The 16,563-nt window shown below is 40.2% G+C and overlaps 1 protein-coding gene across 1 annotated transcript in view; it reads right to left on the reverse strand.

Moving 5' to 3' along the window:
* Positions 1-2,104: 2,104 nt before the first annotated feature.
* The window catches only part of LOC124775887, a 142,935-nt gene continuing 128,476 nt past the window's right edge, over positions 2,105-16,563 (reverse strand). The window contains exons 3-6 of the mRNA XM_047250721.1: positions 11,015-11,179; positions 9,772-9,883; positions 2,465-2,549; positions 2,105-2,230 (exon numbers count right to left, since the gene is read on the reverse strand). Coding sequence (XP_047106677.1) covers positions 2,478-2,549; positions 9,772-9,883; positions 11,015-11,179 — 349 coding nt within the window. The 3' untranslated portion in view covers positions 2,105-2,230; positions 2,465-2,477. The remainder of the gene's footprint in view (positions 2,231-2,464; positions 2,550-9,771; positions 9,884-11,014; positions 11,180-16,563) is intronic.

Raw genomic sequence — 16,563 nt, forward strand, 5'->3', positions numbered from 1 at the left:
TTGGCCTTGTGATAAACCTTTTTCATTTATTGTATGTTTTCGTCTTCTGTAAAGGCAAAGAGAAAACATGAAGCGTTAGCCCATCATAGAGCCTATGCCTACCATTAGGCATTTTAGATTTTCAGTTGTTGAAAAACAGAGGAGTTTTTCTTGTACCAGTAGTGGGAAAGAAGGAATCCTGCTCAGCTAGCGAACGAAGGAGAAGCACGCCATTTTAAGCGAGTAATTGTACACCGCCATTTTGGGGTCGCTATGAATAAGTGAGCAGTATGTTTTTCATACGTGCGCCGTTTGGAAAAATACAATATTGTTTTATTAACAGAAAGGTCGTGAGAGTTGTTATTTCAAATAGTACGATAATTAAAAGAACTGAAGCCCACCTGTGTACTCTGGAAAATTACGAAGAGCCGATAATCTCAATGGGAACACGGTCAAGACTTCGAAGGCGAACACGGCGACCAAACGTAGCATTATAAAGAAGGGTAAACACAAATCTTCTACAGCGGAGATAGAAACTACTTCCGCCCCCCCCCCCCCCGCTCCAAAATAACATGAACTAATGGGAACTTATCTGCAGGCATAGCTCAGCTTATTGTGCTTGTCATTCATGCCGAGAAATTAATCTCATTAATTCAATACATTTTAAAAACACATTGCAGGACATCGACAGTCACGAGCAGCAGCTGCCAATCATGCTGGCCACAAGAACTCCTTGCTAACTGCGTCAGCAGCGTGGGAGTATGCTCCATAGCATGTATTTCTGTCTCTTTGATCACACACCCTATTAAGAACAATGTCTCGCCTTTTTTGTAAAGTCCGGATGACCTAAGTATAATTATTGTCTTTGAATAAAAGTGCCATTTCTCTTCGTGACATTGTATATTTCTTGACCTGAAATTCTGCAGTATACTTTAAGCAGTTCTTTCTGCGAGTGGTCAAGTTTTATCGAGATATGTTACTTGGCAGTGACTAGTGTTGCAAAAGTTACGTAAAAATAATAGACGAAATGAGTAAGACCAAAGATTGTGAACAAAAACTGGTGAATTTTTTAAAAATTACTTTCAAATTGGGAGCCAGTTGCATCACAATAGTATCTTACTTCGTGTATCGGTGATCAACTCACTGTTGTCAATATATTCGCGGTAATACTGTTACACGCAGTAGTAATTTGCCCTCTCATATCCTCCACAATCATTGGATCCTCCTTGTGAACTACTTGCTAGCGACGTCAGGTACGCCTATCGTGCTGGCTACCTCTTAATAGGACTGCTTCTCACCGAGCGATTTGTTACTAAAGAATTATGGGCAGGACATCGACATCCATGATGGTAGAGCCACATCACTTGACGAGTTCTAATTGGACATTTTCTAATAAGAATGGAACCATCAACGAAATAAGGGCCAATCATGTGCTGTCCGATTGTGGTATATCACCCCTTTTCACTTCACTCCCGTTGGTTGAACACTTGATTAAGCCGGTGATTGTTTACCGCTCATCAGTAATACACGTTTCTTAAATTTACGTTACCTTGATTTCTGAAAGTGGTCTCATCAGTAATCAATACTTCCAACCCAAAATTAATATCTTGCTGGATAACCCACAGGCAGTATTCAAAACGACGCTGAAAATCACTACCTTGTAGTTCTTGACACAGACATGCATGGAACATATACTTTTTGTATATGAAGAATATGCAGACTGCTTCTTTGTTTAAAAGCAACATCTCTATTTTGGACAAAGCCAATAATACGGCTTTATTGCAGCAGACTGAAGAACCATTACTTCTACACCTTCGTTGGTAGCAGCAGTCTTCCTTCGCCCACGTTTTCTTGGGGCAAACCGAAGTGAATAGCTAATGTTTGAATTTCAAATTAATGCCGATTGATAAATAAACGGAAAGCCTGCTACTGTTCTCCTGTTGACTCACGTTGTTTTGCAATACCACAATTCAGCATTTCATTAGCAATTTCGTAATATTAATTGTTACGTAAGTCCGTAATTTGTAAGAAAATTCTTGTGAAATGCACTCATAATCATTTACTTGCTAAATCTTTATTTTTATTTTCTTACAACATGCAATTGAAATTACAGACACGGTATGAAGTCTGAGGTATGAACATGATGTTGAACACCAATCCACCACCAGTGTAGAATTTTTCCAAATTCTGATGGGAAACCTTCTTCTGCTATTCCTCTTTTTGATCAGCCAGTAGCACTTTGCACAGTAACCTAGAGAAATTGTGAAATAAATAAATAATCTGCATCGTTTGTCCACCTACATAAACAAGACATGAGTTGCTCTATTACTATAAACTCAATATTTATTTAAAAAATGTTTCAAATAGAAGAATCTACTCTCCTTGTATCACTGTTATTCATTGTTCTCATTAAGATCAAGGTGTCTATACAAAATTTAGATATTAGACATTGTGGAAAGCATTGCATCAACAGTAGTTTGAGTACCTTTTTTATTGTTTTAATGTTCCAAAAGGTCTTTCAGAAATTCTTCTACACCTGAGCTGTCCAGTACGAGGTTCTCGTAAGTTATCTGAAAAAAATTGATAAAAATAGCTTTCAACAACGAAACACCAAAACCTATATTAAACTTTCGGGAAATAATAAAAATGGTGATATTGCGGTACGTATTTGTCTTCTAACAGTCTTATTAACGTACATACAAAGTTGATAAAAAAAGATAATTTCTTAAAATGGTTTGTGCATTAATAATCCCTTCGCAGTTACCTGTGGCTAGTAACGTTTCCCAACAGATACGGAAATACAGATAATATAAGTCAACTCATTTAAGGCTATAGGAAAATTCTCAGCCTCATATCAATAGCAAACATTTCTCAATAGGAGGTCACATGGCTAAAGAACTTCCACAGAGTTCGATCAAAGGTGAAGTTTGTTTTTTTGTTGGGGGGGGGGGGGGGGCGGTTCACGGTCTTGTGGCTGGTTTGATGTGATCCGCCACGATTTCCTCTCCAGCGCCAATTTTTTCACCTCAGAGTAGCACTTGCGACCTACGTTCTGAATTATTTGCTGTCTTCGTCTACAATTTTTGTCCTCTACAGCTCCCTCTAGTACCATGGAAGTCACTCCCTGATGTCTTAACAGATGTATTATCCTCCTGTTCCTTCACCCGTTCAGTTTTTTTCACATAGTCCCTTCCACTACGATTCTACGCAGAACGTCCTCATTGCTTACCTTATCAGTCCATCTAAATTTCGACATTCGCCTGTAGCACCACATCTCAAATACTTCGATTCTCTTTTTTTCCTGTCTCCCCATAGTCCATGTTTCACTACCATATAATGCAGTGCTCCAAACGAATATTCTCAGAAATTTCTTCCCCAAATTGAGGCCTATGTTTGATACTAGTAGACTTCTCTGGGGCAGAAATGTCATTTTTGCCAGTGACAGCCTGCTTTTGATGTGACGCTTGCTCCGTCCGTCATTAGTTACTTTTCTGCCTAGGTAGCAGAAGTCCTTAACTTCATCTACTTCGTGACCACCTATCCTAAGCTTTTCGCAATTCTAATTTGTGCTACTGCTCATTACTTTAGTCTTTTTTCGATATACTCGAAATCCATATTCTGTACTCACTAGGTCGTCATTCCATTCGGCATATCATGTAATTCTTCTTCACTTTCAATCAGGATAGCAATGTCATCAATGAAACGTATCACTGACGTCCTTTCACCTTGAATTTTATTTCCACTCCTGAACCTTTCTTTCATTTACATCATTGCTTCTTCCTTGAACACATTGAACTGTACAGGGTAAAACTACATACCTTACACCCTTTTTTGTCAGAACACTTCGTTATTGGTTGTCCACTCTTAACATTCCCTCTTGGCTCTTTACATGTTGTATATTACCCGTCGCTCCCGAAACCTTACTCCTGTTTTTCTCAGAATGTCGAACACTCTGAACCACTTTACACTGTCGCATACTTTTTCCAGGTCGATAAATCCTCTGAACGTGTCTTGATTTTTCTTTAGTCTTGCTTCCATTATCAACCGTATCGTCAGAATTTCCTCTCTGGTCCTTTATCTTTTCTAATGCCAAATTGATCGTAATCTAGCACATTCAAATTTTTTCCATTCTTCTGTATATTATTCTTTCAGCATCTTCATGAGCTGTATGCATGAGCTGTTAAGTTGATAATTCTAGCACCTGTCACCTCTTGCAGTCTTCAGAATTGTGTGGACGATATTTTTCCGAAACTCAGATGGTATGTCACCAAACTCATACATTCTACACACCGACGTGAATACCTACATAATATCACAGGAGTACAGACAATTAAGGATAGAGTTAGATAGACGACTCGACTTTTCTACGAAAAGTCGCAGCAATCCGAAAATAGGCTTGTCTCGAATCCCGGGAACAAACCACACAGAAGGGGCACAACGAGATGGCCCGACCTGGTAAGGCAGTGAAACACTGCCACACTGATGTATATTAGCCACCATAAAATACTCAACACACAATAGGACCAACACAAACAATATTATTATTATTATTATTATTATTAAGCATTACAATCCATGAAGGCTTTTTGCTGCAGAATGGACAATGTTGAACCACTTTGCTCTGTCTTTACAAGTAATTTGCCACTGTCTGTCATGTCCTAGTTTTCTGAGATCGTCTTGAATATTGTCCAAGTATCTCATGCGTGGGCGTCCAAGAGGTCGTCTTCCGGTGGGAATCTCTTCAGTCACTTTCTTGATGGTCCTGTTTGGTGGTGCTCTGATGACATGCCCTATCCATTTCAGTCTTTTGGCTCTAATTTTGGCCACTATATCGGAGTCTTTATATAATTTGTAAATTTCATTGTTATTTAGCAATCTCCATTCATCACTGATCCTATCTCTTATGGGTCCAAATATTTTTCTCAAAATTTTTCGTTCAAATACTCTTAATCTGTTTTCCTCTTTTTTTGTGAGAGTCCAGGTTTCAGATCCATAGGTGAGTACTGGTATAATCAATGATTTGTATACTTGTAGTTTGGTGTTCCTAGAAATTAACTTGCTTTTGAAAACTGTCAAGAGACTATAGTAGCATTTGTTAGCCTTCTGAATTCGTGATTCTATTTCAATTTTTATGGAGTTGTCAGAGGTTACTATTGTACCAAGGTAATTAAATTCATTTGTCTTTGTGAAAGCTGTGTTATTAATTTGCAGTACATTATTATTTGATGGATAGCGGGATAAGATAAAGTACATTGTTTTGTCTGTATTCAGCTGGAGGCCTGTGCCATTTGTGGCTTTAATTAATTGTGCTGTAAGAAGCTTCAAATCATTCTCACTGTCAGATAATAATGCAATGTCATCAGCGTATGCTACAATGTTAATTTTGCTTTCCAGTTGTGCTCCAATTTGTAGTAGCTTTACACACAAACAATAGGACCACCTAAAATACACATTATGAAGCTCAGGAATAGTCCAAAGCATTTAACTTGCATAACCTAGAGATAGTCAGGCACTATCCAATTGCGTAAAGAGCGAGAGCGTTACAATACGGTACCGGATTTCAGAATCTCTGTCTGACCTCTTGTGATGTCTGAATAGAGTATTCGCTGCAGTTAATTGCTATTTATTACAGAACTCAATTAGTCTTTCTCCTCTCTCATTCCTTGTCTTAAGCCCACCTTTCTCTTGTAATCTTTTCTTCTCCTTCCCATACAACTGCATTTCAGTCCCCCATGATTATTACATTTTCATATCGCTTTGTTTACTTCATTACCGTTTCAGTATCCTCACACTTTCTTTTTCTTAGTCTTCAGCTTGCGATGTTGGAGTGCATACTTGAAGTATCGTTGTCCGTGTTTGTTTGCTGTAGATTCTGAGAAGAACAACCCTATCACTGAACTGTTCGCTGTAACACACTCTTTGCCCGGACTTTCTGTTTATAACGAATCCCATTCCCGTTATACCATTTTCTGCTGCTATTGACATTACCCTACACTCATCTGACCAGAAATCCCTGTCGTCTTTCCATTTCACTTCACTTGTCCGTACTATAAGTAGATTGAACCTTTGCATTTCCCTTTTCAGATTTTGTAGCTCCCCTACCACGTACAAGCTTCTGACATTCCACGCCCCGACTCGTAGAACGTTATCCTTTCGTTGACTATTGAATCATTTCTCATGGGCACCTCCCCCTCGGCAGTCCCCTCTCGAAGATCCGAATGGGGAACTATTCCGGTATCTTTTGCCAATGGAGAGATCATCACGACACTTTTTTCAATTAGAGGCCACATTTTCTGTGGATACACGTTATGCGTCTTTAATACAGTGGTTTCTATTGCCTTCTTCATCCTCATGCCGCTGATCTTCCCTGCCGGCCGCGGTGGTCTTGCGGTTCTAGGCGCGCAGTCAGGAACCGCGCGACTGCTACGGTCGCAGGTTCGAATCCTGCCTCGGGCATGGGTGTGTGTGATGTCCTTAGGTTAGTTAGGTTTAAGTAGTTCTAAGTTCTAGGGGACTCATGACCACAGATGTTACGTCCCATAGTGCTCAGAGCCATTTTTTTGATCTTCGCTGATTCTTCCGGCTTTAGGGGCAGTTTGCCACCCCAAGGACAAGAGAGTGCCCCGAACCTCCGTCTACTCCCCCGGCTCTTTGACAAGGCCGGAAGTCTTCGCCCGCCACTGCTGATTATTAATCAAAATTTAATCGGTGCCGGATTTCGAACCCAGGACCGAGGAAGTTTTGATTACAAATCAAAGACGCTATCCCTAGGCAAATAAATCAATCCTAGTTTTCAGCAGAGCAGAAAGAATAATGTGCAATCAATTCAGGAAGGTAATTCCTTAATATGGAAACAGCAGATGTAAGATAAGCTTAGGGAAAACCGCATAAAATCCAGTCATTTTCATAAGGCGGAAGTGACTTTTCAAACTGACTGTTTTAGTGTCTTAACGCCCGACAGCATACTTCAACAGTCATGTTGACAATTGCAAACGTTAGCAGAAAGAATGTGAAGTACAATTCTTTAGATCCCGAAATAATTTAAAGGAAAGGAATTACATATAATAATATTTTGTATTGTCTTGGTGAAAACTTATGAAGCGAACCAGATATGCTAAACAAGTGTAGTAGTCGTGTGTTTTCTGTTAACCACAAAAATAGAATGATCATAGCGACTGGATACCTGGAAACAAGTCACAAGAGATTCGAGACAAAAATCTTGATGAAGGTGTTACGGAGGTTGTACTATACGAATCGCAAGACAATATGAGGTAGGAACTGTTATTCATTGAAAGATAAGGGATTATGAACCTGGGTGCACGAATGTAAATGAAATGTGTGTGAAAGCTTATGGGACTTAACTGCTAAGGTCATCAGTCCCTAAGCTTACACACTACTTAACCTAAATTATCCTAAGGACAAACACACACACCCATACCCGAGGGAGGACTCGAACCTCCGCCCAAGAGCGCTCGGCAAATCCCGCGCGGCTGCACGAATGGCAAAACGTCATTGCTTCAGATGAATTCAGGTTCTGTTTACAGCATCATGATGGTCGCATCCGTGTTTGGCGACATCACGGTGAACGCACATTGGAAGCGTGTATTCGTCATCGCCATACTTGCGTATCACCCGGCGTGATGGTATGGGGTGCCATTGGTTACATGTCTCGGTCACTTCTTGTTCACATTGAACAGTGGACGTTACATTTCAGATGTGTTACGACCCGTGGCTCTACCCTTCATTCGATCCCTGCGAAATCCTACATTTCAGCAGGATAATGCACGACCGCATGTTGCAGGTCCTGTACGGGCCTTTCTGGAAACAGAAAATGTTCGACTGCTTCCCTGGCCAGCACATTCTCCAGATCTCTCACCAATTGAAAACATCTGGTCAGTGGTGGCCGAGCAACTGGCTCGTCACAATAGGCCAGTCACTACTCTTGATGAACTGTGGAATCGTGTTGAAGCTGCACGGGCAGCTGTACCTGTACACGCCATCCAAGCTCTGTTTGACTCAATGCCAAGGCGTATCAAGGTCGTTACTATGGCCGGTACTGATTTCTCAGGGTCTATGCACCCAAACTGTGTGAAAATGTAATCACATGTCAGTTCTAGTATAATATATTTGTCCAATGAATACCCGTTTATCATCTGCATTTCTTCTTAGTGTAGCAATTTTAATGGCCAGTAGTGTATTATCAGAGTTTGACAGAGCTTTCAGAGACTGGCGAAGAAACAAGGCAGAAGTGAAGGCACAAAAGAGACACCTGTGATTGATAATGGAGGCAAGAATTTAGAAAAGACACCTTCATTGGATTTGCCATTTTAAAAGCGGTCTGAAACTTAAAATGATGCTAGTTGTTCGAAGTTCTCGGAAAAGCAGGAATAAGTTACATGGGTAGAGGGTAATATGAAATGTGTATAAGAACCAAAAGGGAATAGTGAGAACGGAAGACCAAGGGAGACGGTGTTCGTTAAAAAAGGGTATAACACAATCAATTACTCTTTCTTCTCTGTTGTCCAAACACCACGTAGAAGAAGCAAAGACTAAACTAAAAGACATGAGATTAACATTTAAGATGAAAGTGCATCAAGCAAAGACGAAACCAAAAGACATGAGTTTAACATTTAAGATGAAAGTGCATCAGTGGTAACAGTAGTTGTTTTAGTTATCCTCAGTGAGAGTGAGAAGGATTTACAGGAGGTTTTAAATGAGATGAACAGTCTAATAAGTAGTGACTGTGGACTGAGGGTAAATCAAAGAAAGACGAAATAAAATGGAATAACAGGTAATAGATTAGGAATAAACTTAACATCACAGCTGAAGACTAAGAAGTAGACGAAGGACTTCTGCTACCATTGAAGTAAAATAACACATTACGCAAGAAGTAGGGCGGGTGTAAGCAGTAGACCAGCACAAGTAAATATGACATTAGTCGCTAAAATAATCCCTCTAGTATTAAACTTAGTTCTTAATTTGAGCAACGAATCTAAGAGAATGTACGTTTGGAGCACAGCATTGTAATGAAGTGAACTATGGACTCTAAGAAAAACTAGAAAGAAAAGGAGGTGTTAAAAATGTTGTGTTGCTGAAAGATGCCGAAAATTTAGTGACGTGATAAGGTAATAAATGACACAGAAATGGCAAGGACGGGAGTGTGTCGCAGACGTTGACAATAAGAAGTGACAGGATGATATGAGAAGTGTTGAGACCTCTCGGTGTAACCTCCAACAGGTAAACACTGTAGTGGAAGACAAAGATTGGAATATAGACAGCAAATAAGCAAGGATATTTTTGTCTAAGTGCTACTCTGAGATTAACTGGTTGGCACAAAAGAGAAAATCGCGGCTGGCCATATCAGCAGCAGAGGATACAACCGGAGAGGGAGTTAAGACAGATCTGGACTTGTCGCTCGAATATCTGTATCCTGGAGCGAAGGGACAAAGTCTGTATTCTCAATATACTGAAATACATGAACACATTAGATGATATGGATTTACGGAAAGCGAAAAAAGACACGTGAAGTGTTTTGCAGATATATCCTCTGGTCTCCTGCACTACTCGGATATTCAGTTGATAAGATATTTTATAATAAATCATGAAGTGATGCGAATTCTATCATTCAACAGTTTTCAGTCGTAATGATAAAGCTAGCATAAAGATACGTATTTGATAGAAGGATTAGTATCTGTTATTATTCAAAATGATAGTTCCATCATTAAGTAAAATAGACGTCCGTTTTTCTCAGTGCAATGAACTGAGAAACACTTATTTACAACTAATACTAACCGTAACAGACGGTGCAGACACTGATAACTGCACAGAGTTGACGTTAGCTGTGGTGTCGTCAATCGGTGTGGTATCTGCAGTAGCTGAGGCTTGAAAACCAGGCGCATTTATGCTGAAACAGTAACACCACAAGAGTGAAGCTATGCCGATAAAACGCAAACCTTTAGTGTCATGTAGAGTCCAAAGCAGAAGGACGATTTTTTTTAAATTAAAAGAGTCTACAGATTTTCAGGAAATAACCGATAACAACAAACAACTGACTGAGAAACCTATTTTTATGTCTTTTCGAAGTTCATACGTCTACAGTTTTCAATATCACAGACACTTAATATTCTTCGTTGACACAGAAGGCGTGAGACGGCTCGCTTTATTAAAATGCATTCGTATGTTTCGTGAAACATTCGTGATCCATTGGTTTCCACATTTAAGTGGACACGGTTCATCAAATCGACTTACTGACATAGAGAAGCTTGTACGTTCTTGTGGAAAACTTCTGGTATAGGGTGTGACATAAAATGATGCAGCAAATTTGCATTCTTATCAAATGTGTTCTCTTAATATTGGCCTCTTTCAAAGTAGTATGATCTGAGTTCACTCAAGTATGCATTTGCTGTGACCACTGGTCAAAATATTTATGCATTTTTTTTTTTTTAATCTGGCTACGGTGGAACTCCGTAGGCTTTGCCTCTTGGCAAAGTTCAAGGAAATGAACTTGATAACATGCTCGTCCACTGCATGCGTAAACGTATTTCGAATACAAACTTAGTGAGTTTTCGTATGACATAATTAAGTACTAAGGTAGTTTGTTTTCTCTGCGTTGATTTGTAAGTTTCTAACTATGTGAGGGGATTAACTGTGATGGCTCCTGTGCAGTGAAGCACCATTTCTGTGATGCTGTACTAGATATGTATTAGAGCGTGGAGGACGACAAGGGAAACGAAGAGATTATCGTCCAAGTTTTAAAGACAAGTCAGACTCAACTATGATACATGTTTTCATTCCGTTATGCACAGGAGAAAGATATAAAATTTAACTCGAAACATTGTCACACAGTCTGATGGATATCATAACATATCTAGCGTTCGTACTGGCAAAATACTAATGTAAGTATCTTCGACAACTACGAATCGAACTGGATGATGAGGTGCGCACCATTGCCTCACCAGCCTCGTCTGCTTGTTACATTCTTAGATTTACTCGGCAACTAGATTATGAGCCAGAGAAGAAGTGATAATTGCCTCACCTGATTGCTCCTGCCCCGTCCAGACGGCCCTCTCTCACAGTGCCGGCCAGCTCGTAGTTTCCTTCCATAGTGATGTCTCCGCTAACTTCGATGGTTCTACCAGTTCTCTTCACTTTAAGCGATGAGATTCCAGAGATGGTAAGGTCACTCAGGACTCCTTCCACACTAAAACACAGCGTAGGGGTATCATAAGTAAAATAGTCGACACTGGAAAAAAATATCTCTACAGTGAAAGCCTACATTTGATGAGACAGTCACTGTGAAGTCAGCCTGCCAAATGTACATATCTTGCACTGAGATCAAATCCAAAAGACTGTGCTAACGGTTTATTTCAACCTAGCGGACTGACAAACTATAACTGTTCATGTTCGGTGAAGACTTGATAAAAGCATGCTCATGGGGGATGATATAGTGGGGTGGCATACCTACCTATATGCAGTGTGGTACTGGGAAACCTTGAAAGTAGTTGTGGCAGCCCTGATGAGTTGGTAGAAAGATGGAAGCGGCATCTCTAAGCGGCAAAGTAGTTGCCGTTTAATAGTCGTAAACCAGTATCACAACGTGCATTTGCGTGAAAGTATTTCACAAGAATGGCGACAGTCTGACTGCTGCTCTTGGGTAATTCCGACTTCGTTACAATTCAGGAGGGCATGGGCGCGTTCCATCTCGCCACGTCATCAATAAATGGATTGATAATTCCGAGAAGATACGTACAGCTACAAAAAGGACTTCACCAAGAGGTCAAAGTATGGTACGAAACCCAGGAAAAGTTAAAAACATTTCGGGCGTCAATCAGAGAGAGCCCTCGGCAATGTATAAGGAAGAAGGTGGCTATGTTAAATCTAAGCCGAACAATGGCCTATGCTACTCTGCATTGATCCGTAGGTTAACCCCCATAAAATTCAAGTTGTACAGGAACTGAATCCATCTGAATACAACACTTCAGCGAAAAATTATGGTAATGATTAATGACTGCCCCAATTTTGTTAACAATCTTTTCGTGGATGAGACTCCTTTCTGTATAACTAGGCACGTAAAGAAACCGATTTTTCGGTATTGGGAGCATGAAAATTATGGTCAGTTACATGAACGACGAATGCAGTGGATAAAGGTTGGTGTGATTACTTCTTTGCGGGTGAAAGAGGGAATACTACGAAGTAACGTCTAAATGAAAAATAGATATGATAGAGACTTTTGCAGCTGAGCATGTTCAAAAGCAATGGGAAGGTTATACCACTAGCCCAACGATAATCGCTGAGGTGAGAACTAAGACTGGAGAAGCACCAATGGAAGTGATTCGAATTGTCTTTCAAAATTTCAGAATTTCATCCCAAGAGGGCAAAAGTTTGAACAGATATCTTGTAGGACTTTGCAAAGCCTTTTTTTTAGCAACACTTAATAGCCTGTATTTCACAGGTTATTTTCAATGATAAAACTTCTAAATTAATGTTCTTTACCTTTGTGTTTATTACTTAAGAATTTACCGCTTCCTTGTACCACCATGTACGAGGTATACTACTCAGAAGACATTAGGATAAATTGTGATGATAAAAGTAGCTGATGGATGTTTCGTAGTGTCATCCGTGAGAGGTAACATGCTTTCTCCGAAATAATCGAAAGACATCATTGGGTTAACTTAAAATTTAATGTAGAAGCTCCTAAACTTATGTCATGAATATGGCTTTTGTTACCGTCCATCGCTGCTACAGTGAACGGATCACTACAGCGTCATCTTCGCAATGTTTCACTTTCATTGGGTTATGAAAGAACCATGCACATTGGGCAAATGAGCTACGGTGCGGTTTGCATGAACTGAGATGTCCAATGCTGGGCATGGGAACATGATTCGAGAAATGTGATGGAGTCGTTGAGGCCCTAGAGTCGTTTACGGAACAAGTGAGGTTAAAATTCCTGTCAGGCAATCCAAATATCCGTAATTTTCTTAAATCTTTTCATGCAATTTGCAGGATGGTTACACTAAAAATTGGTTGCACTGAAAAGACGCGGAGAGTTTCGTTCACACCTTCGACGAATCTCAGCCTGGGCCCGTAGCTAACGGCCCCGTTATCGATGGGACAAGATGAGTATCTTCCTTCCGTCCTTGGTTCCTGTTTCAGAGAGGGACAATGCCTCAACTAGGATTATGAAAACTCGCATTAAACCATTTAATACTGGCAGCTCCTTTAAGGCAACAAGCTGTAATGCGACGCCCATTGATGTGCAGATTTCAATATAACTGTTTGGCCAAAGTACAGGAACACTTAAGCAGACTGATGATTATAATGGCGATGATGTGATATGCCAATACGGCGGGGTCCATCACTGCAAGTTCAGCATTCTCTAGCCCTCTCAGTTTTCCGCCATCCTTTCCGAAACTGTGTATGATTCACATAATCTGATGTTTACTAATTAGTATTTTCTTCTTCAAAAATGGTTCAAATGGCTCTGAGCACTATGGGACTCAACTGCTGAGGTCATTAGTCCCCTAGAACTTAGAACTAGTTAAACCTAACTAACCTAAGGACATCACAAATATCCATGCCCGAGGCAGGATTCGAACTTGCGACGTAGCGGTCTTGCGGTTCCAGACTGCAGCGCCCTTAACCGCACGGTATATTCGTCTTATCTGGTCGTCTTGCCAGTCACCATATTATGGATATTAGGGCTGCTGAATAGGGATTTAAGCCCCACTCATCCTCTAAGTCACTCCAGTGCCTCTCGTCCATGCAAATGTACCTAATGTATCATTTACTACGCAGTCTCTTATCATCCAGTGAGCTAGCCACTTCCCTTTCCTCCTATTAGTTGTTTCCAACGTTTGTCTATTCGTATTCATTAGGTGTAACACAAGTTCATTATTTATTTTATCTGTCCATTTCTCCTCCAAATCCACATCTCCGAAGGCTGTAGGCATTTCCCCTCTCTCCGTAGCAATGTCCATTTTTCGAGACGATACCACGCCACACCACATACAAAACATTTTACTGATCTTTTCTTAAATGATCTTTGTTTCTTAATTATGCGTCATACTACTAGTCATTTTGATTCCTTGGTACCTGAAGCTGTCAACTTGTTCCACTAACTCATCACAAATTTTCATTTCTGTCGTCCTTAGTGGCCTTGCATAAACCCTTGCCTTAGTCTTTTGCACATTTATCGTTATCCGACATTCCACGCTTTCAGTTCCTTTCACAAATTACTGTTAAATGACTTTTTCATTTCCACTTTGTAACACGATATCATAAGAAATCTTATGCATTCGATTATGCTTCCTTCCATTATCACACCACTCTGTTGTTGAAAGAGGTTTTCAGCTGAATCATTTAAACAGGCATTAAACTGAGTAGGTGAAAGACAACAGCCTTGTCTAACTCCTCCCTAGATCCTTTCCTTCTGTCATCGATTCTTCTATCTTTAGTTTTACCTGTTGTGTCATGAACAGATTGTTTATTGCTCCATATTATTTTCAGTAAACTAATTTGCTTCAGAACACCTAAAAGCTTAACCCACTGTACTCTATCAAAAATTTATACAAAGTCAATAAAAACTGGACAATCATGCCTATATTTTCCTGGGTATCAGAAGACCTATCAGTTATTCCTTAGAGTCGAATAGCATCTCCTGTTCCTTTACCCGTCCTTAAGCCGAACAGTTCTTAAATGTAATTATCTTTCAGTTGTAGATTATAATCGTCTGTTCACTATTGTTTGCACAGAACGATACTCAGCAGAGGTTTTGTGAGATTTCTGATGCAGCCAAGACGTATACTGTTTGCAAAGAGTAAATCACCGGCCTGCAGCCAGCAGCAGCTCTGAAAATATTACCGCCAGCAGGCTAGGTAAGACACCATAATGTCCCACTGTCACATTTTCTCTCTCTCTCTCTCTCTCTCTCTCTCTCTCTCTCTCTCCTGATTCATTTCAATCGCATGTTCATTTCTAAACTTCTAAACACGAGATGGTGTTCATCTTAGAACATTTTAAATTGATATTTTAGTAATAATTTATACGAGATAACCAATATCAGTGCAACATTGCTCCCCAATTTCAGTGCAAAATATTTGTTTTCCAAGTAGGTATAGATCTTTGATTTAAATATATTTTGAAATATATTCGCTGACTGAGAATTCCTGGCATAGGCTGTATTAGATATAGATCTACTTTCCAATACTGACATATGAAAATTTATGGCAGACCCGGAATCTAAACAGGCTTTTCTACTTACTGTTAGCGGACCGACACAGATCTACATCCTTCATACTGTCAACATCCTTCTATAGTAGCCCACCAAATTCATCACCTAATGCTTGTAAAATTACTTTGATTACGTTATAAGGATGTAGAGTGTGGCGTATGGAGCTCTGGGTCTGACTAGGGAACGTGCGTAGACAGACGACCTGGTTTAGGATACCACTCGTGTTTAATGGGACATCCAGTTTCGAGACCCGGACTGGCACAGATTTTCGTATGCCAATATTATGTAATAGGTCTGTACCTAATACGACTGATATTAGGGATTCAAAGTCAGAGAATAAATTTCGAAGTATTTCGTGCAGCTGTGAATCGTCACAGTGTCTGTTCTACCGGACATGCATGTCATTAAACACACAAAAAAACCGACGCACCACGAAGGAGTTGTACAGACTGGTTGCAAATCGATATTTGTACAGGTATCGACGAAAAATGGAAAACTGTAAACTATGGTGTCCGATGGATGATTGTGTGACGCTGCAGCACAATTTCACTGTGCAGCTGGCAAGAATAGTAAACAGAGGATAGTAAACAGAGAATAGTAAACAGAGAATATCTTCAACATTTCGCGGCCCTGTTAGCAACTGTATAAATATTAATTTAAATTTTAATAATCAACAGCCTCAGTTGCACCGTTTACCTAGAATTTACCAAGGTCTCAGTCGGGATAACCAAACCTTCTTCAGAATAACAGTAACTACCGTTTGTCCATAGTGGACATCGACAAGCTGAAACTACAAGTCCTTGAATTATCGTCAGACTGTAAAACTTGTCTGGCACTGCCTCGGCCCCACTTCGCGACCGCGATGCGGCAGCCACGAGTGCTGTACCGTATCAGATCTTCTGTGAAGTTTGGGAAGTAGGGGACGAGGTACTAGCGGAAGTAAAGCTATGAGTACGGGGCGTTAGTCGTGCTTGGGTAGCTCAGATGGTGGAGCACTTGCCCGCGAAATGCAAGGGTCCCGAGTTCGAGTCTCGGTTCGGCACACAGTTTTAATCTGCCAGGAAGTTTCATATGACCGCACACTCCGCTGCAGCGTGAAAATCTCATTCTAGGGAATTATGTGTTCGTAACAATCGTCATATTTCCTAAATGGCTCAAAATATCGAACCGATTTCTTCTGCAAATGATAGCATGCAAACAGACAAATATGTAGTGTGATATATACGCGATTCTTTTTATTCACTGGGATATGGAAGAAATTCGTCTGCAGCAGTTAGCGTATCTGAGGAAATGGACGCGAAAACACGTCAGTAGCGCTTAAGGAAAATGAAAGGGTCGCATTTAAACACTTCCTT

Source organism: Schistocerca piceifrons, chromosome 2, assembly GCF_021461385.2.
Source record: "Schistocerca piceifrons isolate TAMUIC-IGC-003096 chromosome 2, iqSchPice1.1, whole genome shotgun sequence".
Lineage (NCBI taxonomy): Eukaryota > Metazoa > Arthropoda > Insecta > Orthoptera > Acrididae > Schistocerca > Schistocerca piceifrons.